Raw genomic sequence first — 25350 nt, 5'->3', positions numbered from 1 at the left:
CAGGGCAAAGCGTGCCAGGCGGCCCAACCCTTCTGTGGGCTGGTGCTTCTCCACAAGGGTAGCTTAGCTCCCAAGTGGGGCGGCCCCCGAAGGCCCTGGGAGAGTGACGGGGGCGAGATGAAAGACATGGCGCTAGGCGGGCTACTGATCTCACGGGAACTGGGTTAGAACCGGGAGAGAATGAAATCGTGGGATGGGTTCAGAAAGGCACGGGTGAAAAATGAGATCTGAGCACATGAACTGGGTCCTGCCCTGCAATTCTTTTCAAAGCACTTTACCCTGGCCGCCTTCGCCACACAGTGGATCTGTGAAGTACTCAGTGGGGCAAGTGGGGTCCCCAAGGAAGGGAAGTGACCTGCTCAGATCGTCCGCTCGAACCCTTTAGCTCTACAGCCATCCCACTAGTGATTTATGTGCCTCGCACGACACAGGACACTTGAGCATTTAATTAGCTCAATGGACTCCTCCTAGTTCAGATCAATGGGATCCCAAGCGATCAGGCTGAGTAGCCCGAGGTCACACAGTCAGGGAGGGGCAGAGGCAGGCTTTGAATCTGGGTTGGCCAGAGCCCAAGACCCTCAGCCACCCGTTGGTTTGAATTCACTGGAACCCAGCTTTGGTGGAGGGGCTGGGAGACCCTCTCCTCTATTTTTTGAGCTCCCCTAAGGGTCGGCCTGGCAGCGTTTGCACTGGGTCAACAAGGAGACAGGAGACCTGAATCTCCTCTCACTGCATCTGACGTCCTCTGGCCAACTTGGCCGTGAACTTCACAGTAAGTGGGAGTTTGGGGAAGGGAGGGGAGGGACAAGAGAGGAAAAAATGGTGACCCCCAACAGGCTGGCCTCTTCTCTCAACTACCACTTACACTGCTGGGCAGGCAGCGGTCGGGGGGGGACTAGAAATCTAAATGAATTTATTTGGGGTTGGAGTAGTATTCTCAAGGGCTTGCCTTTCTCTGGGGAGGGAGAAGAAGGAAGCGTGTATCTCTGAAGGTTTGCAGGAGTGAGAGAGACACTGGGGGAGGCAGAGACAGAGAGAAAGAGAGAGCGAGAAAGAGAGAGAGGGAGAGGGAGAGGCAGGCAGTGGGAGAGCAGGGGAGGCAGAGGTGGGGGGAGAGGCTATATCCAAAGTTCCCCTGGGATTCTCCAGAATTCCACAGTTCTGATGCTTGGGTGCTCAGAAAGTGACCATGCTGTGTTGCTGGACATGAAGTCTGTGACTGGGCCCAGAGCCTAGGGGAGTGGAGGAAGCAGCCAACACTGCCTGAGAGGCGGAGGCATAGCACCGAAGGGCAGGACAACTGGCTAAGTATTTCTACCAAAGTCGCTACGTTCTCTGATGGGCAGTTTTGTATTTGTGCCCAGCCAGGATGCGAATGTCACCAAACCGGCTGCCATCCTGAGCACTGCCTATGTGCCAAGCACGTGTCATTTTGGGAGAACAATCCAATTTAAGGCAACCACTTCTCACACGTGGCCTGTTAACATCCTGAACAAGATCTCAAAGTGCTGGTGGCCCATTTAGCTGCGCTTCAAATGCCTGTCTTCCGGGTCATCTGGGAGAGGGGGAAGGTGGTCTCATGCTGAGGCAGAGAGATGGGAACGTGCCTGCTTGAGCCCCCTTCCAACATGGCTGCAGTGTGGGGCTGAGGGCGCCAGCTCTGGGTAAAAGGGGGCTGTCCAGCGAGGCCAGGCAAATTGGGCCGCTCTCCCCTCACCTCCCCCCCCCATCTGTCTGTTATGCCACTTCCCTTGTGCCCCTTGAGCCCGGGCGGTCACTTTCTGCCCCAGCATCCCAGCTGTGGGACCCCTACTGCCCTCCCGGCTGGTAGCTGGGACAGGAACACTGGCTTTGAAATCACAATGCATTTGGAGAACAACCACAGAACAGCTCAGCCCAAGAAAACCGAAACCAAATAGCACGGAAACACGAGACAGAACCAAAGACGAAACGCTCTGGGGGTAAGAAGGGGACGGGCTGAACGGGGATGGAAGGGGGAAAAAAAAACGAACGGATCGGTTTTTTCCCCCCCAAGAACAGAACAAAACCAAAATAATAGTAATAATACTGAAATTCAAAGGAAAGAAAGAAAATACGAAAAAAACCAAAGGAGAAGAAAAGAAACAGAACGGGAGACGAAAAACACTCCAACAGAAGGCGCTGGGAATTCACCAAACCAAACCGACAAGAGTGGCATGCAGAGAAATTTTTACATTCTCCCAGCATGCATCAGGCCCGTTACCATGACGACGAGGAGTGCAAAAAACTTAGCAACAACATTACCAACGGATGCATAGAGGCGACCACAATGCAAGCATCGCATGTGTGCGGCCGGCCCTAGGCCGGGCTGGGCGCGGCTGAGATTTTCGTGTCTTTCTGGGTTTTTGCTCTCGCTTGGCGGTTTTGTTTTGTTCGCTTTGCGCTTACGATTCGTATTCCGTCTTTTTTTTTCTCTGTGTGCGTGTCGGTGTGTGTGCGCGTGTGCGTGCGTGTCCGTGTGCATCTCGTGTGTGTGCGTGTCACTTTCAGAATGTAAAAATGTGGGTAAAGAAAGTAAAAAAGAAAAAAACACACCAACCTTCTCGAAGCTCTGAGGGATGTAAAGGGGGTTTGATGCAGAACACAATGACATGGGAAGAAGAGAAAAAATAGGGGAGATACAGAGAGTAAAAAGAGGACTTCCCAAGGCTAAAAGCTGCAATCGTTTGTTGTTTTTTCTTTAAACCAAAAAAAAAAAATTAAAATTAAAAAATAAAAAAGAACAGCAATGACCTTTTTTCTTTTCTTGCCACATAAAAACTACATTTGTTCTCCACGATTTTTTTTCTTTTCTTTTCTTTTTTTTTTATTTCAATTCTGGAGCGTCTGAGGCCCAGGCAAAGATCGGGAGGCTGGACCCCCAAAAGATAAGAGGCTTGAGCTGGGGACCCACCTCCGGGGGAGCTGAGGACACGGGGGTCCCCCTCCCTCGTCTCACCCTCACTAGAAGCCCCCCCTCCCCGCCCCATAATGCTGTCCACGCTCTCCTCGAACCCGCTGCCAGACGTACAAACCCCGTTCCCAGGTGTTGGCAGAGAAATAATAAGCAGGTCAGATGGAGACCAGTCGGTTGGAGTCGTGGATGCGCTATAACTCACCGGAGGTGCCGCGGCAGTGGCCTGGGGTGCCCCCTCCCCGCCCTCGCTCCCCCGGCCCCGTGCCCACCCCCCATGCGGCCGCCTCCTCAGAGACAAGATGTAAAACCCAGGGTGCAGAACCGAGGAGCTGCTTGGGGGTCAGTGGGGGGGGGGGGGGGCTGTGCTTGGTGGGGACCAAGGGGGGAGGGGGTGGGGGGAGGGAGGAGCAGCCCAGCCTCCCGGCTCGAGGACGGTGGGGGCTTGGTGCCTCCAAAGGGGGAAACTGAGGCCGGGAGGAGCGTGGATGCGGCCACGCCTGCAGAGCCCATGGGCAGCCCCGGGGCTTGAACGGGGCCCTGAGTGCCGGCAGAAGCGGCTGTTTCTACCAGGAAATCAGATCAGAAACAGCCACCGGGAGGCGGGAAAGGGCGAAGGGCAAACGGTGGAGGAAGCAGATTAAAATTTCTGAAAGAACGGAAGAGAACCAACGCGGGGGGCATAAGAGGGGTGGACGACCAAGGCCCCTGGGGACAGGGGGACCCCCCCCCCTCCCCGGCGCCTCTGAGGGGACACCAAGGGACCCAGGAGGAAGTCCGGGCTGACGCTCCCCAGGGCCTCCTGGGGCGGGCGTGCCGTGCCTGCCGCGGCCTGACGGGGGCGCCGAGCCCCAGGCCTACGTGCCTGCCGCGGCCGTGGCCGTGGCCGTGGCCTCACTGGGGCAGAAAGGAGGTCTTCCCTGGGGTAGCTAGGAGACAAAGAGCACCGGGCTCTGGGACGGACGCCCGAAGGTGCAGGGGCCGGCGGGGGGGGGGGGGGGGGACCTCAAAGACCCCTCCCCGGCTCTCGGCTGGAGGGCGCTGGGGGGAGGGGCGGGGTGTGAAGCAGGGGGAGGGGGGGCGGGGGCTACGGGAGGCCACGGAGCCTGGAGAAGCAAAGCAAGCACACAGCAAAGGGCAGGCACGACACACCACAGAAGCCGACTGGGGGGGAGGCGGGCAGGCGGGCGGGGGGCGGGGCAGAGGCCTGCAGGCTCCCCGGCCCTGTGGGCCCAAGACTGACCCCCCCGGCCCCGCCCCCTTCCCTCCTGCCTCTCCACCAAGCCCTGCAGCCCACGGGGTGTCCGTCACAGGCACGGGGGTGGGGGCGTTGGCTGCCCCCCGTTTGAGCGGTAAGGAAACTGAGGCCCAGAGAGGGATGCCCCCCTCACCCGAAGTCCTGCCGTGAGCAGGGGGTGCGGGGGGGAGAGGCCCTCCTGCTCGGGTCTGCAGGGAACAGGGGAGCCCGGAGGCTGCCAGCCCAGGGAGGGAAGGGGGGCAGGAGAGGACGGGTCCCTGCCTTTGACCTGGATGCGGCGTTCCCTACCTCGCACGTAGAGGTTGGCGGGCGACGAGTAACGCACGCCGGCACTGTTGGTGGCCACGCACTCGTATTTGCCTTGGTCCGTCTCCTCACTGCTCTCGATCTGCAGGGCCCCTGTGGGGGGAGGGGAGAAAGACTGGCCAGTCAGGGGCGGTCTGGGCACAGGCCGGGCCGCCTGCCCCAGAGCCCTGTGCGGCCTGTCTCTTGCTCTGTCTGGGCCAGAGAGGCAGACACAAGAGAGGAGTTAGCCTAGGAGCCGGAGCGGGGCTACTCGTCTCCACCCACCCGAGGCCTAGACCGACACCGGCTGCAGCACCCGCGCTCGGCTGCAAACCTTCCACCCTGGCTGGGAAAGCAGGTGGACGCGGGGCTGGTGCTTCCTCAACGACTGCCAGGTTTACCTACGAAGCTAGGGAGTTCTGAGCCGTGGAGGTATGTTTGCAAAAGTGAGTGATGCTCTCCACGCAGGGGTGGGGGGGAGGGGGGACCGAACTGGCATTCATAACCCACAGCAGTCGTCTGAAAGACCCCGGGGCCTAAGGGGCGATCGCAGGAAAAGTGCAAGTTCAGGAAGCTGGTGGTGCTCTGCTGGTTTAAGCAGTGCCCATGAGTAAATGAACACGGGCCTAGGTTCCTCAGGTGTGTTTGAAACGACAGGTCTCGGAGCCTGCGGTGCCTGTGCAGAGAGACAAGGCTGTATTTCTTTAACTGAACCTTAGGACTGGGTCACCTCTCACATCAGCTAAGGCAAAGGATGTGGAGACTAATATACATCAAGTGTGTTTGAAATCAACAGCCTGGATCAAAAGCCTTCTCTACCTGAAACTAATTGAAAACGAGCTTGAATGTCCCCCGTGGATTCCCCTCAATAAATCTAAGCAAGCTGAATTCACCCACCGGTTTTAAAATCACAGGCCTGGGTCCAGCAGCCTGGCGAGTAATGAAATGAACTTCCTCAAGGATGTTTGCAGTTACGGTCCTAGACCCAAGTCCACTGTACCGGTGGGTTAATGGGGAAACTTGCCAAGTGTTTGAAATCAAGAGGCCCCCGTGAAAAACCTAATGCCCGCACATCGAGGCCGAAAACGCCACACGTGTGTTTGAAAAATCACACGACTCACAGGATCAAAGAATTTGTTGGTTGTGAGTGAATAAAAGTTTCAAGAGGCCAGTTTTCTCAAGTGTCCTGAACATCACAGGCCGTGAAGGGCCGTGATGCCTAGGAGTGTAGGAAATAAGGCTGATTTCCCCTACGTTTGAAATCACAGGCCCAGATCAAGATACGTAACTCCCCATCAATGTACTAAAAGGAACGAAACTTCTCAAGGATGTACGAAAGCAGGGACCTCGACCAAACACTGCGGTGCCCATGAGTCAATCAGAAGGAGGCTAATGTCTCCCCGAGGAGATCTGAAAACACAAGTCTGGGCCGAATCCTCATTTTCACGAGGAAATGAAGCTGAGCAAACACCTTTAAGTACGTAGAAAATCGCAGGCCTCCATAAACTACCCGAATGCCCGGGAGTCAGTAAAAACTAGGCAGAGGTTTCCACAAGTATGTCTGAAATCAAAGGCCTGGGTCAAAGGTTTTGTTTTCATAACTGAATGACACAGGGTGGACATCTCCACGAATGCCTGAATCACGGGTCTGGACCCAAACGCTTATTGGCCACGAGTGAATTAAAGGCAAATGAATTATCTCCAAGGGTGTCTGAATCCCAGGCATCAGCGTCCTTGGCACCAAGAGCCCAAAAATCCAGTCCAAGCTCCCAGGAGACCCCTCTACCCAGTTTTGTTCACGGTTTTCGCAAGGAAATGAGGAGCGCCCACAAATGAGGCCCCCGGATTTTTTGGGGGGCTATGGATACAGAATCTTCTCCCATTTCACACTTCCTACTTTTCCCCAGCTTCAGGGCTCTGGGGAGGCAGGCAGGCATGAAATACTGTGGAAGCCCAGAGAGGGCAGGGAGCCTGTCCCAGGTCACACAGCATTTCATGGCAAAGTCAGGACTAGATGTTGAGTCTTCCCTAGGGCTCTGACCCAGGCCTATTCTAGGCCATTCTAGTCAGCACTTGGGGGAGGGGGGGTGGCCTTTGAGACTGCCTCTTCCTCTGCTCCCTTGGGTGGGACCCTCTGTTCAGAAGGAGCTGTGGAGTCAGAAGGCCCCCTCTGCGTGCTCATTTTAGAGAAGGGAAGACTGAGGCTGGAGACGAGGTCTGCGTACGGAGCAGTGATCACAAACTGAGGGGCGTGGGAGGCACGGCCCCTTCCCTTGGAGCCAGGTGGCCACACTCGGCCCCACAGCCACACACAGCGACACAGACACGGAGACTGAACAGACACTGGGCGGGGCAGCAGGGGGTCGACGTGTGGAAGGGGCCTGGGTGTACGCAGCCCCCCCGTGGAGCCTGGGGGGGGCAGTGAGAGTGTGAGTGGGTGGGTAAAGAGCCTCTTACCTCGGATCGGAGTGCTTTCTGTAAGGGAAGCAGAGAGAGTCAGGTGAATTTCAGAAGGCAGTCCTGGGGGGCCGGGGGGCCACAAGCCAGGCCTGTCCACTCTGTCCCCGGAGGGTGGGGGAGGGGCTGAGCCAGCCCTGAGCCTATGGACCCTGAAGGCCTTGCCGAGGAAGTCAAGGCCAGGCTCCTAGGAGCAGAGCAGGATCTGGGGGCTTGTGAGTCAGGAAGGCTTCCTATAGGAGGTGGAAATCTCCCGGAGAGGGAGAGACTGAGTCTAGAAACCTCTCTAGACTGGCTGGAGTCCCTGCGGCCCAGGGAGGTCTGCGGCCTGGCCTGGGCCTGTTGGCTGCCTTCCTTCTGGGCTGAGGGAGGGAGGTCACGGATCTGCCTTCCTTCTTTCCTTCTCAGGAGGGACGGGGAGGAGGGGAGGAGGGGAGGAGGGGAGGAGGGGAGGAGGGGAGGAGGGGAGGAGGGGAGGGTACTTGGGAATCTTGTTAGAGACATGGGGGAGGGGTTAGTGCCCCAGGGCTGGGCATTAATAAAGCAAAGGGAAGGCATTTCAGACAGGCCGAGTAACGGGACAGGGGAGTGCAGTGAAAGGGGATCGAGGGCAGAGCGAGGGCCCTACTGCCTCCTGAGCTTCCAGAAGGAAAAGAGGAAAGAGCCATCTACACGTTTACCTGGGCGCCGGGGGCAGGTGCGACTTGGGGGGACACACACACAGAAAGGCGGGCCCGGGCTGGAGTTTTAAGCCCTCAGCTCATCTTCCTGGGAGAGATCTGGTGGCCCTCCGCTGTCGCTGGTAACCCCAGGAAGGAGGGGGCCCCGGGCGAGGGCAGAGCGGCTCCCAGGAGCGAGCGCCAGCCCCTGCCACGTGCCGCAGGCACGCGGGCGGAGGGACACACTGGCCAACCGAAGCCCAGAGGGACCAGGGAATCATCAGAGGCGGGAGCCGGGGGTGCGGGGTGCTCTGAACCCGGCTCTCCCAGGCCTCTATTCTTACAAAATCCTCAACCCAAGGCCCCTTTCCCCTTCTCCTGCTTACCTGGGAGCAGACGGGAATTAGCCTCGGGCTGGTGGGAACCCAGGCGCCAGAACATGGGACGTCCCAGGAGGGCACCACAGCCCACGGCCCCCCCCCCGCATGTGGGAAGGAAAGGACAGACCTCACGGGCATTAGAAGGAGGTTCTGCTCCGGACCGCGAGGAAGGGGAGGAACTTTCCCGGGCCAGCCTCAGTGATTCCCACGGCCGGTGCCGGGGACTCGGGCCGCATGCTGGGAGAGGCAGTGCCTGGCGCCAGCCTGTGACCCAGCCCCACACCTGTCATTCCATCAGTGCCGGGCGGGGTCAAGGCCGGGGGACTGCGGGGCGCTAGGATCCCCTTAATTTCCCCTGAGCCTCTGCTCTGGGGTCTGAACTGCCCCTTGGGGCCTCGTGGGTTGTTGTTTTTTTTCCTCTTTTCCTTTTGGGCTCCCCTCTCTGCGGCCCCCTGGTGCCTGACCGGGGAGGGCTGGGCGGCCGGTGGGGCACGGATGGGGGGGGTCGTTAGTACACATGCCACGTGGCGCGTCACAGTTACTGTCACGGTGGCTGTTAGTCTGGGGGAGGGGACGGGGGGGCGGGACGAAGAGGGGGCGTTAGTGGTTGACGTGGTGAAGCGACAGGACTTACCAAAGGTTTCTGAACGTTTACAACAGAGGGACAAGAAAAGAGAACAGGAATGTTAACGGGCGCCGGCAGAAGCCTGTGTCCTCTCCGGGGGCGGGGCGGAAGGGGAGGTCGGGCCGACAATCAGACTTGTCAGGATCGATAAAGCAGCTTCAGTTCGCTGAGCACCTAGTACGTGCCAGCCAGGCACTCACCACAGTGCTGGGCAGGAGGCGACCCCAAGACCCAGAGAAAATGACCTGATCTCAGGATGCAGCGCCATCGACCCAGGTGCCTGGGGCCCTGGGGTCCGTGATCTTCGTGAGGTCACTACTACCCCGGGGGGCGGGGGACGCAAGGCCGGGAGGGGGAGGGGGAAGGGCCTCGGTGCCCCAGAGGGGGAGGAGATCCTGGGCTTGACGACTGGCCCCTCCTGGGTCGTTGCAGGGACGGGGGGGGGGGGGGGGGGGGGGGGGGACGCACACCGGCCTCGAGAAGCAGGGCAGATGGAGCCCGGGGAGGGGCAGGGGGAGGCCGGGCAGGGAGCGGAGCGGTGAGAACAGCCAGGAGGCCTTCAGGCAGGGGTGGCTCCAGGGCGGGCTCCCCAGAGGAAGGGGGCGAGGAAGCCACAAGAGGCTTGCCCCAACGCGTGTACACGGCGGGCCGCAACACTGTGAGTGCAGGCGCGGGCACAGCCCTGCCGCGTGCCCGTGCCCGGGGGGTGGGTGGGGGCGTGGCCGGAGGAGGGGGCACGCCCACGCAAGGCGGGCAGTGACCTTGCTCTGGAAGCGGGTCAGGCCCGGGCCGGGAGCCCAGACACGCATGCGTAGATGCGCCCTGAAGCGGTGGGACAACGGACACAACACACACACAGCACCCCCCAGACAGACAGACTCACAGACGGGGCACACGGGGGCTATGCCGAGACACAAGCGTGGAACTACCCTGCCAAGGCCTTGGGCTCTGGCCCAGCCAGGGCCTGGACTACAGGCGGGACCGCCTGTCTGTGTCTCATCACCTCCTTCCTGCTTCAGTCCTGGAGACACTCTTTCCCTGTAGCTCTCTGTGGCTCCCCATTACCTTACCTGTCTAAGGCTTCCTACCCCCTCTGGAGAGACTCACTGCTTCAGCATTGGAAGTACTCACTGGCCTTTGCCTTAGACATCTCCCCTCTCTACTCTGGCCTGTCTGGACCCCATTCCATCCTCCCTGGACGCGGCTACTCCTTCAGCAGAGAGAGCACTCTCTCTCCAACACCTTCCATGTGTCATCATTATCTTGATTCTCTGTGCCCTGTTACATGCCCAGGGTCAGGCACTGATGATGGCCATCCTCATCACTCTCCACGGCTCCCCGTCACCTCTGCCTATCCGAACCGCACTGCGTCCCCCCTGCTGGGGCACTGCAGACACCCGCCACCCTCTGTGGCTCATCAGGACTGCACTGCTTGGGGACTGGAGACCCTCCGCCCCTGTGGTCTCTCTAGCTCCCCATCACTACACGTCTCAGGGTCCATTTTAACCCCACTCAGGCACGGACAAACTCCCCTCCTACCATCCTCCATAGCTCCCCACTAGCCCTGGCTGCCCACCCCCATGGGCTCAGCTCTGAAGACACTCTCCCCACGCCGATGCCATCCCCTCCGCCTTTCTGTCTCCCATTAGTCCCCAGGGCTTGGGCCCCGGAGATGCTGCCCTCCCCCTACCGCCCTCTGTGGCTCCCGCGTCCTCCCAGCCCCCTGTGCTCACCTGACCGCAGCTGCTTTATGCGGCCGTTGCTGGCACTGGGGTCCACGGGCAGGAAGTCCTTGAACCAAGTGATCTCAGGGTCGGGGTTCCCGCTGGCAGCACAGAGCATCGTAGCCGTCCGCGTCCGCTCCACCACCTTCAGCTGGGGGCCCATGTCGATGTTGGGGAAACCAGGGGGGAGCTGGTCCTCTGAGGGTGGAGACAGGGGAAGAACAGGGCGGGGGCCCAATTGCCGCACGGCCAGCCCTCCAGGTGGACCCCGGCCCCGGCAGGATCTCAGCCCGGCCCCTGGCTGGCCAGGGGAGCCCCTGTGGCCTGTTTCCTCCTGTGCCACGTGGAGGGTCAGGGCCACACGAGGGGGGAGTGCTGGGGGACACCAGTCCAGACCGGCGCTTCTCACCCAGGGCCACCAGGGCACCCAGAAGACACTTGGCTACATCAAAGGCCCTGGGGGTACTTTACAGCATCCAGAGGTAGTTTTAAGACAAACTGGGGGCTCCTGGGCGACTCAGTCAGTTAAGTGTCTTGACCCTTGATTTCAGCTCAGGTCATGATCTCACAGGTTCGTGAGTTCGAGCCCCGGGCTCTGTGCTGACAGCTCGGAGCCTGGAGTTGCTTCGGATCCTGCGTCTCCCTCTCTCTCTGCCCCTCCCCTGCTTACTCTCGTTCTCTCTAAAATGAACATTAAAAAAGAACAGATAAAAACATAAACTGAACCCCATTACTGCCCTGCTGCCCACTGTGGTCCCCACCACCCTCCGGAGAGACCCAGGACCCTCGCTCGCCGCTCACCCCGCTGGTCTCAGCTGCCCCGCTATGAGCCACGCTCACACCGTGTCTGTCCAGCCACACAGACCTCCTTGTTCCTCAAAGATATCAAGTTCGTCTCTCAGTCTCTATCCATGCATCCGCGTCCCCTTGCGGGCTGCCTCCCCCCCCCCCCCCCCCCCCCCCCCCCCGTCACACGCCTGAGCTATAAATCCTCCCGGACTCTAGAATATCTGAGTGTCCAACCCTATTCATCGTGATGGATCTATGTCACCGCCGGGTCCCCGCTGTCTAGCGCAGGGCCTGGCATACAGCAGGTGCTCAATCAATGAGTAAACAGCTCAGTTCTGGCTGCTGTTAACCCACGACAGTCACCACAGCTCCGGGCCTCAGTGTCCCCATTCGTTGGCCAAGGTCTAGTTTCGCTCCACGTTAAAGGGGCGGGAGGGACACCAGAGGGAGAAAACGGCCCTCTCCCTGGAGACCCTCAGCCCCCAATGTCCAGTGACCGGCAGGTACACGGTTGTGGGCTGAGGCGATGAGGCGGGCCAGCTAAGTGCCAGGTGGCCTTGGTCTGCACGCTTGAAACTCACCCCAGACTCTGTGGCCTCACTGAGCTGAAGTCCGGCCGTGGGAGGCGGCTCGGGGGCCTCCGGTCCCGCTGCATCTGCTCCTCCCACCTCTGACCTTGCTCTCCAGCACCTGGTCCCCGGGCTCCTTTCGCTCTGACCCCTGACGCCTCCACCCCAGTCTGGCCTGACCCCCCACATCGGACAGAGATTCCCCAGGGCCAGGGGCCACGATCCTCAGTGCAAATCTGAACACCCACCAGCCCCGTCATGGGCCAAAAGGAGCCCACCCACCACCCACAAATCATATGTCGGAGCCCGAGCCCCCAGGACCTCAGAATGTGATTATCTGGAGTTCAGGTCTCTACCGGGTGATTAAGTAGCAGGAGGTCACTGGGGTGGGTCCTAATCCAGTATGGCTGGTGCCCTTACACGAAGGAGAGAGGGTGACAGGGACGCGCAGAGGACGACCACGCGAGGACGTGGGGAGAAGACGGCCGTCCGCACGGCGCGGCGAGCGGCCCCAGGACCAGGTTGCCCCGTTCTGATCTCAGACCACCGGACGCCAGGACCCGAAGAGAATATGTTAAGCCACCCAGATGGGGAGACCCGGTTCCGGCAGAAGCCTGACAAACTCACACGTTCCCTTCCCTGCCCGACAGCCAAGCGACAAAAATGTGATCACGTGCAGTGCTGGTGAAACTGAAGACAAACAGGCAGGGACACGGGTGCTACAGTCTGGATGGGGAAGGTGCCGCCCTCCAGAGACCCCCAGCCCTCAGCTCTGCTTCTGCAGTCTCCACGGGCCACACACCAGACATGCAGTGCAGCGACCTGCAACAGCAAAAGGCTGGCGACAGCCTAAACACTGTCAAAAGGGAATCGTCGTAAACAGGCTGGGCCACCCATGGGACATGATGCTGAAACAGCCATCACCTCATCAAGTCCCAGCCACGTTGCTCAGGGGGCAGGGATCAACAGAACGATGGTATAGACCCGGGATCGAAAACTACAGCCCCCAGGCCAAACCTGGCCCCCTGTTTGTTTCTTGTTAATAAAGTTGTATTGGGACATGGCCATGCCCATCCGTGTCCATGTCGTCTACAGCGGCTTTCCAGCTAGAACATAAGAGCTGAGAAATTGCAACAGAGAGTGTCTGGGCAGCAGAGTCGACAACAGTTACTCTCTGGCGTTTTACAAAGCCTGCTGCCTTCTCGACAATGCTGCTATTTGTGTCAAGACAAAGAGGCGCATGGATTTGCTTACGAACGCCCAGGAGGGGCAGTGGGCATGGTGGGCACTTTGGGGGAGGGGACTGGGGGGCTGGGGAAGAGGTGGGAGACAGGCCACCGTGTGGGAGAGATCCGAGCCACAGGCATACAGCCAGGGGACAGAAAGCCAAGATGGGGCTCAGGAGGGACAGGCATAGTGCCATCCCATCGCACTGGTGGGACAGGAAAGTGGTGGCGCCGGTCCCAAGTCCTGGACACTATGTACCGGGTGCTACGCAGGTACTCTCCAGTGCCTTCCTCAAAGATGTGACCTATTTCACAGAGGGGGAAACTAAGGCTGGGACAGAAACACAGCCACCCCTGGGTCACACTCCCAGGACACAGCAAGGCTGGGATCGGTACCCAGGCCTGGCAAACCCCGGAGAAAACTGGGGGGGGCGATGCACAACTCCCAACCCCCCCGAACTGGACCCAGTCGAGTCAGAGGAGGTGGCTAGACCCCGTCCAAAGTGGGTCAGGCCCCGTTTGCTCTTCCCGGGCCTGCGGCCTGAACCCCAAAGGCGGTTCTGATTGGCTACCGACAACGTCACTGGAAGTTAAGGCCAAGACGCCCGGGCCTCAATTCTTGGGAGCGCGAGGCCGGCGCGTGCGCTTGGGGGGCCCGCGCGCCCGGGAAGCATCCACACCCCACGCGTGCTCACACGTGCGTGCAGCCCTCGGGGGTCCCCGCGTGCGCGTGGGCGGCAGCCAGCAGGGAGGGGGCGGGCGGGCGCCGGGGAAGGCTGGGCCGCCTCACGGCACCGAGAGCTCCTAATTAAACAAAAATGTTCACCGCGCACCACATTGTGCCCGATTCCTCGGAGTTTAATTAAAACAACAGCATGGGAGGCGTGAGCAGGGTCCGCAATCAGATGGTCGGGGAGGGAGGCGGGGAGGGCGCTTCCACCCCCCCCCAGGGCGGCTCCCCCGCCCAGGACGGCCCCCTCAACCCCCCCGGGGACGGGCGCTCCGGGGTCAGAGGCCCCGGGCTGGGCAGCTGGCCCGGCCCCACGTCGTCCCAGCAGCCGCGGGAGCCAAGGCGGCCTGGGGGGAGGGGCTGGGGGGGGCAGGGAGAACAGACGGCCCTTTCCCAGACTCCCCAGACTCCCAGCGACGGGGCGGCTAACAGATCCACAGCGTGTCCTTTTAACTCCCCGGGCGCTTACAAAGGAGGCTGGCACCGGGCAGCGGGAGGCGCGCGGCTCCGTCTGCACCCGGGAAAGGTCAGGGCAAGATCTGTTGGGCAGAGGCGGGGGGGGGGGGGGGGGGGGGGGAAGGGGGGGGCGGGGCTCCAGGACCCACTCGAAGGAGACTACGGAGCGGGGGGGGGGGGAATCCTGTAAAACAGATGGGGAGGGTATCGCCTTCCAAGGGAGGGACCCGGAGCAAAGTGGCCCGGACCCCCGGCTTGATGAATGCTGACGAATGTCGCCCCGGGAGCCACGCGTGGGCACCACCCCCACACCTAACGCTGGGAGAGGGTCAGGGTGTCCCTGTAGGCGACGGCAGAACCCACCCCTGCCTAGTTAGAACGACACCAGGGAACTGGTGATCCCCGAGGCACCAGCCCGGTTCCGTAACCGCCCCTGGCGGGGAGGGTCATTTCCCTACTTGCGAGGTGCAGAAGTGCAGCTCAGAGAGGTTATTAACTTGCCCAGGGTCACACAGCTCTAGATGCTACACCAGCCTGCAGCAGAGCCGGCAGGAGCCGGGGTGGCGGCGGGGCCCGGGGCGGGGCTGTCTGAAGGAGGAGGCTGTTTTATAAGGAGAACGTGATTTCCTGGTGCCCCCGGCGGCCCGAAGGAGGCGGAGCCAGCAGCCCAGCAAAGCAGGGCCCCGGGGGATCTGTGAACGTGTGGGAAGAGGGGACAGCTGCCTCGTCCAGAATGTGTTCCTCCGGGGGAACGCCCCTCACTGGGCCTGCCTGTGTGGGCAGGCTCACCCCCGCTCCGCGGAGAACGCTGCCAATCAGAGTATCCGCTCCTCTGACCCCAGGGACTGGCCCAGGGAGGGCCGTCTGACCCCAGCTGGGCCGGTGGGCAGTAATCCTGGGCCACCCCGTCCTCTCTTTGGGGTGGGGGCCCTGGAGCCTGGGGGAATCCCACCGAGAATACAGGCAACATGGAAGAAAACAAACCCAGAGGCAGAGGGAGGGTGAGAGCTAAGAACCCCGTACGGGCTCCTGGATCTAGCTGAACCTGAAGCCGGCCACGGCAGGGGCATTTATTGACACGGGTCAAAGAATTCTTTGTTTCGTGAACCAGTCTGAGGTGGACCAGGCTCTTGTAATCGGAGGATGAAGGGACACTGTGATGACGCTAGTCCCTTAACGCTGCCTCTCCTGCAAAGGCTCAGTGAACTCTCCTGCCACCCGGTGGCGTAAGGGGCTGGGGGAGGGAGATCAAGGTCCCCCAAAGAGACGAATCCAAAGCAAGACTTTCGACAGTTCCCTTTGGGTTTGTTCCCCGCCTTACCCCACCCCCACCCCCGGGAGGCCAGTACCTCGGAGGACAGTGAGCTTTGCGTGGACCGTGACCTCCCCGACGGAGTTCTGGGCCACACACTCGTACACGTTCTCGTCCCGGGGCGTCCGCAGCGGCTGGATCCTCAGCACGGCCCCGGCACTCTGGTCAAACTCGATCGGGGGGGGGGGGGGGGGGCGGGGGGGGGAGAAAGGTCAGTGTGAGGCTGACGCCCGGGGGGGGGAGGGGGGAGACCAGGATTGGAGCTGGGGCCTGTTCCGTCCACGTTCACGGGCACCCCGTGTATAGATGCACTGCAGGGACGGGGCGCATGCAAGGAGGAGGGCTGTGTGCACGCGGGTGCGGGGGAGAAGTCCGTGCGGTCGTGTGTGCGTTACGGGGTTGTGGTGACATGAAACAGAGAGGGCGGGGCCTTGCTGGGGGTCACGCAGCACACAGCCGGCCCGGCAGGGTCCTCCCTGAGCAGGCAGGTGGGGACACGTGGCCGGGGCGGGGTGAAGAGGTGTGCTGGCCACGTGGCAGCGAGGCCCGCCCAGCCCGGCCCCCCTGCGACCCCAGGAGATAAGGGAGCGGCGCCCGGCTGTCTCCCCTCAGCTCCGACTCACCTCAAAGCGCTGTGAATTGACCTTCTTGCCTTTCTTGTTCCAGGTCACCCGTGGCTTGGGGTCGCCCGTGGCCTGACACACGAAGGAGGCCACGCCCCCCGACACACCGATCTGGTCCTTGGGTTCTTTGATGAACCTGGGGGGCTCTGCAGATAGAGCGGGAAGAGGAGGGGTCTGGAGGGCTACCCAGACGCGCCCTCCATCCCCAGCCTGGCCACAGGGCACCACGTGGGCCCCACAGAAGAGGAGAGAAAGGAGGGAGGCAGAGAATCGCGGAGTCTGAGTGCCTTCCCCACGCCCACCCCCCAAGACCAGAGCCCCACACGCTCACATTGCGCCCAAGAGATGCCAAATGGGGAGCCCTCCCCTGAGGCTCTGGGGTCCTCAGATTTGGCGCCTGGAGGTCCCAGTGGCGACCAGCCAAACCCTGGAGTGTCCCTGTGGCCTGAAGACTTGGAAGGGGGTAACTGGTCTGATTCCCTGATGGGCTGGGGGCAGACAAGCCAGAGGCCGGTGACCAAGGGACCAGAGGTCAGAGCCGGGATTTGAACCCAGGGCTCCAGCCTCTCAATCCGTGGGAGGCGTCCCGACGAGAGGCGGGCCAGAGCCAGAGGCAGACATTCAGCAAGCACTTATTGAACACCTAGTGTATGCAAGGGGCTATTTCAGTCACATTTCGCCCTCTGACAGCACCAAGCGTGGGGCCACTGAGGTTCCTGTTGGACACACGACAGAAGTTGGGCACAGAGAAGCCAGGAGTTTGGTTCGAGGCACAGCCAGCCCGCAGCCGAGCGGAGATGCGAAGCAGACTCACTCCATGAACCCTCACAACTGATATGATGGATCGAGCCTCCAGGAAAGTCTCAGGGGGGGTTAGTGGCGTCTTTAACCCTGTCCACAGCCTCGGTTCTGCACCGTGGACAGGTCACAGCATCCCGTGAAAGGACAATGCCATTCCTTTCTTTTTTATTGACTTTTCACTGGATGCTGGACTCGGAATGCTACAATGTATCTCGTTAAGTGAATTCAGTTACTCCTGAGCGCCTTCCCAACAGGCCCCAGGGCTGGGCGGGCTGCAGGGTCCCTCAAGAAACAACCTCCCTACCCAACAGAAGGGGATTAGTTAATGTATCCGGGGGCGAGAGTGCTTTTCTAACTACCAGCGAAGGAGCAGCAAGAGGCAGATACAGTCACATGGAAGACAGTGAAGGGTAAACAGCACAGTGAACGGTCCTGTTTAGGAAAATAAAAAGGGGCCAAGATAAACAGGGCGCGGAGAGCGAGCACACGCCTGTGTAGAAACGACGGCGGCCCCAGGAGAGAAACCAGGCGGCTGGACACAGAGAGAGAAAGCCTTGCTACCTGGTACCTTTTTGAGATTTACAACTATTTAAAGACAAATAGAAGCGATTGGTTAAGTTTATTTATTTTGAGAGAGGGAGAGAGCAAGAGCATGTCACGGGGTTTGAACTCACGAACTGTGAGATCATGACCTGAGCTGAAGCCAGTCGCTCAACTGACTGAGCCCCCCGGGTGCCCCAGAAATGATTTCTTAAGAAACAAGATGACAAGGGGCACCTGGGGAGCTCAGTCGGTTGTGCATCCGGCTTCGGCTCAGGTCACGATCTCAGAGTTTGTGAGTTCGAGCCCCGCGTCGGGCTCCAGGTGGTCAGCGCAGAGTCCCCTTCAGATCGTCTGCCGCCCTCTGCCCTTCCCCCACTTGCACTCTCCCTAAAATAAAATACTTTAAAATTTTTTTTAATGTTTTTTATTTATTTCTAGGAGAGAGAGAGAGAGACAGCGTGAGCAGGGGAGGGTCAGAGAGAGAGGGAGTCACAGACTGAAACAGGCTCCAGGCTCTGAGCTGGCAGTCAGCACAGAGCCCGACGTGGGGCTCGAACCTACAAACCGTGAGATCATGACCTAAGCGAAAGTCAGATGCTTAACCAACTAAGCCACCCAGGCGCCCCAATAAAATACTTTTAAAAATGTAAGATTTGAAATAAAAAGGTGAGCTGCTAGGAGAAACATATTAAGGAAGCAGAAGTTTGAGGTCCGAGGAGAGGCAGACACTCAGCAACCCTGGGTCCCTGAGCCTCCGAGATCAGAGGATTGAGCAGAGGCCCATGTGGCCTCACCTGGAAAATTCTGGATGCTCGGAAGCCTGAAGCAGAATGGGAGGCCTGGGGCGCCTTATCTCGGTGCCCACAGGCCCTGGTTTCTCCCACCCACGGCTCAGGCGAGGCTTTGAACAAAACGGGGTGCCCACCCCAGTGGCCTGACTGGCCTCACCTCCGTTATTCAAAGCTCTACTCCCATTGACATGACCGTGTGTGACTTCACTGGCCGTCACGTGTGGCCCCCCTTCTGCTCCCGTGTCCTCCTATGGAGCCGTGGTTGCCCACCATCCTGTGCAAGTTCAGGGCTAAGAAGCTGGCGTGAGGTCACACGGCTCAGAAGACGACACGGCCCGGATTTGAACCTGGGCTCCTCCAGGCTACAAGCCTGACTCAGATGGTTTGCTCGGCACCGAGCCCTGGGCCAGGCCGGCCTCCCTGGCTCGGACCGCCTAGGCCGCCCCTCCTCCAAGCCTCAGGCACGGTGACCGGGGCCCCATGTGTCCCCAGCCAGCGCCATGGAGGAAAGTCACCGTGGCCGGGCCAGGGATCTGGCTTCTGGGGAAATCTTCTCTCGGGAGCCCCTGGGAGGAAGGGCAGACGTGGGTGACAGGAGGCATCCGCTGCCCGTTCGTGACCCCAGTCTAGGGGAGGAGACCCAGCGGGAGCCCTGCTGTCCCTTCCTCTCTTCTTCTGGCAGCTTCGCCCGCAGCTGGGCCAGCACCTCCCCTGGGGAGCCCTCTCTGATTACCACGGGCTGGGGCGGAGCTGCCTGTCCACGCTGCTGCCTGGGCGTCCCCCATCACAGCCTCGATCACGCTGGGCCGAACTACCTGGCCACATGCCACCCAGCAGGGTGCGCGGGGGACAGCCCCCGCTCCCCGGACCCCCCACACCTCCCTGGGGGCCCTGGAGAAAACGGGGCTCTTGACCTTGACGCCCAGCTGACACCAGCCCCAGGGAAGCAGCCCGCTTGCACGGAGGCTGCCTGGGACGCCCTGGCCTGAGTTCTGTTTTCCGTTTCGGGTTCCGCAGGGGAGAGTCCGATGCTGGGGCCCCAAGACCCCACCAGCCCGGCCCCTCCAGCCTGCCTGGGCCAGCCGCACGGCATCCTGGGACGGCCCGCAGAGGGCACAAATCACGCCTCTGGGCGCTGGCTGGTGGCTTCGGCGGCCCACGTGGGCTGTCTGTGGTCTGAGAGCCCCCTGCCTCGGTGGCTCCCCGAGGACCTGGGCCATTCCCCAAAGCGGGCAGCCCAGATCACGGTGCCTGGGGTCCCGCTGCTGGGTCCCACATGACAGGGCCCCTGTGACAGCCCCACCGGGGGGGGGAGGGGCAAGAGCCTCAGCCTGGGAGGAGCCGACCTGGGTTTGGGCGCAGGGAGTAAAAACACGGAAAGCGCTGCAGCAGTGACCACAGGGCTTGGCCACGGAGCGGCCACGGGGCCAGCCCGGCTGCACGCCAGGCGCGAAGATCCTGGGTGACATTCGCACTGCTCCCCTGGACCAGCTTAAGTCACTGGTCCCTGGGCCCCCTGGGGCTCAGGCGGCTTCCCTCTCTGTGCTCCCTGCAGCGGCCACCAGAGGGCGCCCAGGAGCACCGAAGTCAGGTCCCGCCTTGCTCTGCCCAAGGCCCCTCTGAGGCCCCCAAGACCCCGCATGACCTGCCCCATGCCCTCCCTGCCCTCCCCTCTTCACTCTCTCCCCCTCACTCACTCTGCTCCAGCCACATGGGCTTCTTCCAACATCCCTTGGTCCTGCCCCCGGGCCTTTGCACATACTGTTCCCACTGCTTTGGACACTTTTCAGATGCCCACAGGGTACACTTCTCACCTCCCTTACGTCTACTCAGATACCACCTCCTTGTGACCTTCCCTGATGATGAGGCCCCAACCCTCCCCTTCTGGAAACCCGCGTCCTCAGCACGTCCACCATCCACACTCGGGGCTTCTCCCGCACTAGGGATGAGATGTTTCTGTCCCGTGTCTAAACCACTGCTTGGCACACAGTCAGTGCTTATTAAAAACGCACTGAGTAGAGGAGAAAGCAGGAAACAACCTCCTTGACCTCCACCGCAGCAACTTCTTACTCGACACATCTCCAAAAGCAAGGGAATCAAGAACAAAAATAAACTACTGGGACCTCATCAAGATAAAAAGCTTCTGCACGGCAAAGGAAACAATCCATAAAACTAATAGGCAACCAACGGAATGGGAAAAGATAGTTGCAAATGACATATCAGATAAAGGGTTAATATCCAAAATCTATAAGGAACTCCCCAAACTCCACACCCGAAAAACAAACAACCCAGTGAAGAAATGGGCAGAAGATAGGAACAGACACTTCTCCAAAGAGGACATCCAGACGGCCAACAGACACATGAAACGATGCTCAGCATCCCTCCTCATCAGGGAAATACAAATCAAAACCACGCTGAGATACCACCTCACGCCAGTCAGAGTGGCTAAAATGAGCAAATCAGAGAACTCGAGATGCTGGCGAGGATGTGGAGAAACGGGCACCCCCCTACACTGTTGGTGGGAATGTAAACTGGTGCAGCCCCTCTGGAAAACAGTGTGGAGGTTCCTCAGGAAACTAACAACAGAACTCCCCTGTGACCCAGCAATAGCACTGCTAGGAATTTACCCAAGGGATACAGGGGTGCTGATGCATAGGGGCACATGGACCCCAATGTTCACAGCAGCACTCTCCACAATAGCCAAAACATGGAAAGAGCCTACGTGTCCATCAACAGACGAATGGATCAAGAAGATGTGGTTTATCTATACCATGGAATACTACATGGCAATGAGAAACAATGAAATCTGGCCATGTGTAGCTACATGGATGGACCTTGAGGGTGTTATGCTGAGTGAAATAAGTCAGGCAGAGAAGGACAAATATCATATGTTTGCACGTATAGGAGGATTAGGAGGAACTTAACGGAGGACCGTGGGGGAGAAGAAGGGGGGAAACAGTGGGGGAGGGGGAGAGAGGCAAACCATGAGAGACTCTTGAATGCTGAGAACAAACTGAGGACTCGTGGGTGTGGGGGGGAGGGGGGATGGGCATGGAGGAGGGCACTTGTGGGGATGAGCACTGGGTGTTACATGGAAACCAACTTGACAATAAACTATTTGTAAAAAAAATAAATAAAATAAAAACGCACTGAGTGAGTGGGAGCACCAATCTGCCATGGTGACGTGACAGAGCCGGGATTTGAACCCAGGCCAGGGTAGTCTCCAAATCCTGCGGCCCCTCGATCACCACGGGTCTCTGGCTCTGCCAGCCTCAGTTTCCCCAAGGCTCGTAAATATCACTGGAGCAAGATGTCAAAGTAGCGACCATGGTGTTTATTCAACTAGTGTAAGTAAAACCTGTGGTTCTCAGCTAGGGGTGGGACACTCACACCTGGGGACACCTGTGGTCGTCACAGTGGGGGGCGGGCCCAGGGGTGCTTCTATACCCCCCACAGCCCCCTGGGCGCCCGCCCCAGCGAACAATCCGACCCTGCATCAGATAAACGAACAAGGGGGCTGCCTGGGTGGCTCCGTCAGTGGGGAATCCGATTCTGGTTTCAGCTCAGATCATGACCTAATGGTTCACAGGATCGAGCCCCGCGCTGGGCTCTGTGCTGACAGCGTGGAGCTTGCTTGGGATTCTCTCCCTCCCTCCCTGCCCCTCCCCCACATTCCTGCTCTCTTTCTCACGCTCTCTCAAAAATAAACAAACTTTTAAACAAGCGAATGAACGAACTAAACGCTAAAACGCTTAGCACCTCGGCTTGCCGTTCTGCCACGGGGAACAGAGCCCAGCAAGGTACAGTCCGGCGGGGTGACCAGACAGACCACAGCCGGCCGCAAGCCCCTGGCCCGGAGGCAGTGAACGTGGGGTCACAGTCAGGAGCCCGGGCTCTTGCAAAACACAGCCTGGCTCCCTCCTGTTGCCATGGAACGCCGCCGTGGCTCAGTCTCCCCATCTGTACAATGGGAATAAGAACAGCATGCGTGCCCTCAGGCCGTGGGGGCCGATCTGAATGTGTTCGCCGTTCACTGAAAAACAACACGAAAATAAGAAGCACAAACAGGGGCGCCTGGGTGGCTTAGTCGGTTAAGCGTCCGACTTTCGCTTAGGTCATGATCTCGCGGTGCGTGGGTTTGAGCCCCGTGTCGGGCTCTGTGCTGACTGCCAGCTCGGAGCCTGGAGTCTGTTTCAGTCTGTGACTCCCTCTCTCTCTGACCCTCCCCTGCTCACGCTCTCGCTCTCTCTCTCTCTCTCTCTCTCTCCTAGAAATAAAACATTAAAAATTAAAAAAAAAAAAAAAAAAGAAGCACAAACAGACGAGGTGAGCATGTGGGTCTCTGTTCCCACCCAATGGCAGTAATTACCGCGCTCCTGGTGACGCGCGACTGTGGACCTACTATGCGCCAAGCAGCACATGGGGCCCTACTGTGTATCCTTGGGACAGGAATTCTGGGATACGGGCATGTCTGAGTCTCATTCAGTCTAGGCAGAAATGGAGCCAAGAGAGGCTGAGTCACCAGCCCGAGGTCACACAGCTGGTTGGTGGCAAAGTCAGGATTCACACCCAGACTAAGCACAGATCCCAGTTTCATTCCTGCTGGCCTGACCGATACCTACTCTTGGTCCCTGATGGTAGGTAAAGCCTTGCCCGCCCCAAATGACACCAGCCCCTCCGGGCCTTTCTGTGTGCTAGCACCTTCATTAGTAATTCCCTTTCCCTCCGCGAACTCCTACACAGCCACAAAGCCCCACCTCTCATGCCCTTCTCTCAAAAGAAGCCTCTCCTGGTGGCTGGGAAGGTCTGGTTGCCTGTGTATCTGTTGCCAGGACCCTGGGGTTTATACGTGTGGCCCACTCAGGAGTGACTGCGAGTGAGTCCTGGCCCACCCCAAGCCTCCGGGTCTCCCCCTGGGAAACGTGGAAGGAAATGGGACCCGCATGCTCAGCTGTAAGCAGACCAGGTCTGTACTCAGCAGCGGGCTTGGTCCAGGGCTGATGCCAGGACAACATACACCATCATTGTTGTTACTGTTACTGCCCTTTATGCCGTCGTTATTATTGCCCCTGAACCTCCCAGGCCAGAGCCCAGCAGGCGCCTCACGCAGCCTCATTCACGGAGCACAGGGGCCCCAGGGAGAAGGTGGGGACACACGTCCCCCCACGAATGCGTAAACTCAGACGCCACCACCTCCCACGGGGGGGCTCTTACCTTCCGCTGCGCAGCCTCCGACCAGCAGGACCACGAGGAGGCCCACGGGACCAGCCACGGATGCCACGCCGGGGCCCCAGGCAGGCGCCATGCTTGGCAGCTACCTGCAACCTCCGCCGTCCGTCCTGGAGGCCGCCGCCCCCGGTCCCTCACGCAGAGGCCTCAAGCCGAGCGTCAGACGGGACAGCGTCTGCAGAGACAACAGAGGAGCCGTGAGAGGGGCAATCCGGGGGCCTTCCTGGCAGAGGGAGGGGCGGAGAGTCGTGGAGCTGGGGGAAAGGATTAACGGGCAGTAAGGGGGCTCACAGGGCACTGGGGAGCCAGGGAGGCCTGTGTCCCCCCACATCCCCACCCTCCGCGTGACAGGGTCAGGAAGCAGGGTCACTGGGAGGGGATTTGGTGGCAAGGGTGGGGCCCCCGGGAATCAGATCAGTGCCTACAAGAGACCCCAGGGTGCCCCCTCACCCCTCGCCCCTCCGCCTCCTGAGCACTGGGTAACAGCGCCCTGACCTTGAACTCCCAGCCTCTGGAACCGTGAGAAATGCAGGTCTATTGTTTGGAAGCCACCGGCCTGTGGGATTTGGTGCGGCCGCCCTGACGGGCTGAGACGGTGCCCGCCGCTGCCCGAGTCCTGATCCCAGGGAGCCTCCCCGACTCGGCGGGAGCCGGGACCTCGGAGCCTCACCGAGCCCTCGGAGCCTCGCCGAGCCCCGAGCAGGAGCGAGCACCGTCCAGGGCCGCTGCAAGCACCAGTCTCTCCCCGCCCAGGCTGGGCCCCCGGCCACCTCTGCGCTGACCTCGGCCCCCAGACAGACCCCCCCCCCCCGCCCCCCGCCGTTCCCTGGACAGGGACCCACTGCCGGCCTGGAAGCCGCTTCCGCTGCTACCACGGCGGCTCTGGGGCCCCGTGCCACCTGCAAGCCTTTGCCCAGCTGTGCCCTCTGCTGGGATGGCTGTCCCCTCCCTGCTGGTGTCAGGGCTCAGCTCCGCTGTCACCTCCTCCAGAAGCCCGACCCCCCTCCTGCTTCACACCCCCCAGCCTCCCAAATGAGCAAGACTGTCCTCAGCGCCTTGACCCCAGTTTGCAAATTACATGCCGGTGTGCGGCGCTCAGACCCGCCTCTCCAAAATCTAAGCTCTTCTCGGGTGGAAGGGTCCCTGGTCACAACCACCCCCCCATCTCCACTGTGGCGGGGGCAGGGGCCGGAGAGAGGCAGGGGGAGCCCCGCCCCCGCGTCAGCCCCACACCCACCCCAGGCCGTGCCCCGGGCGGGTCCGGCCACGACCACAGGGATGGGTGCCACATAATGAAGGGGCAAGTCCCTGTGATTCGGGCTCCCAAAATACCCGGCTGCGGTCACCGCGCCCGGCCCCAGAGAGGCCCCAGGGGGAGGCCGGGCTGGTGGTGGCCTGGTCACGGCTCGGGGTGGGGGTGGGGAGGCCAGGATGGGAGGGTGAGGGTGAGGGCGCCCGACCTGCACAGAGTCAGGCCGCACGGGGCGAAGGGCGCCTGCACGCGGGCCACGGAACAGGCACAAAACCAGACCTGACACGCAGTCAGGGGAGACACACACGCGGGGCCACAGCGGGGCACACGCCGCGCACCCAGTCAGGCCCCGAGCACCGATCGGAGACACGTGGGGGCCCGCGGAGGCCCCCGCGAGCGGGCGACGCGCATGCGCGCACGGAACGGCTGACTCAGACCCGCGGTCCACGCGACGCAGGCGAGCCGGCAGCCCACGCGCACTCGGACCCGCACGTGTGGCGGGGTGGGCACCCCACGCTGGTGGGGCCACAGACACTCAGGTCAGACCCCCTGGTCCAGACACGCGCTGAGGCTCAAGCAGCTAGGACCGGGCAGGTGGGTCGAGAAGCCTGGGGTGCAGCCCCCCGCGTCCCCTGTGCCCCACGTCCCGTGCCTCCCCATCCCCTGTGCCCCCCTCCCCTGTGCCCCGCATCCCCTGTGCCCCCCTCCC

The 25350-nt window shown here is 60.6% G+C and overlaps 1 protein-coding gene across 5 annotated transcripts in view; it reads right to left on the bottom strand.

Annotated features, from left to right (window-relative positions):
• PTPRS (protein tyrosine phosphatase receptor type S) overlaps positions 1 to 25350 on the bottom strand; it is a 66029-nt gene that overhangs the window by 35980 nt on the left and 4699 nt on the right. For 3 of the 5 annotated variants that reach the window (XM_039247556.1, XM_039247557.1, XM_039247559.1), the window contains 7 exons: positions 23375 to 23564; positions 16026 to 16171; positions 15440 to 15581; positions 10330 to 10518; positions 8606 to 8614; positions 6933 to 6950; positions 4479 to 4589 (listed from right to left, as the gene is read on the bottom strand). In XM_039247556.1, the coding sequence (XP_039103487.1) occupies positions 4479 to 4589; positions 6933 to 6950; positions 8606 to 8614; positions 10330 to 10518; positions 15440 to 15581; positions 16026 to 16171; positions 23375 to 23465 (706 nt within the window). In that variant the 5' untranslated portion in view covers positions 23466 to 23564. The remainder of the gene's footprint in view (positions 1 to 4478; positions 4590 to 6932; positions 6951 to 8605; positions 8615 to 10329; positions 10519 to 15439; positions 15582 to 16025; positions 16172 to 23374; positions 23565 to 25350) is intronic. The other 2 variants (XM_039247558.1, XM_039247560.1) reach the window with 1 other exon arrangement.

Source organism: Hyaena hyaena, unplaced genomic scaffold (assembly GCF_003009895.1).
Source record: "Hyaena hyaena isolate Hyena2069 unplaced genomic scaffold, ASM300989v1 scaffold_296, whole genome shotgun sequence".
Taxonomy (NCBI): Eukaryota; Metazoa; Chordata; class Mammalia; order Carnivora; family Hyaenidae; genus Hyaena; species Hyaena hyaena.
This window is presented reverse-complemented; position numbering and strand designations above follow the sequence as displayed.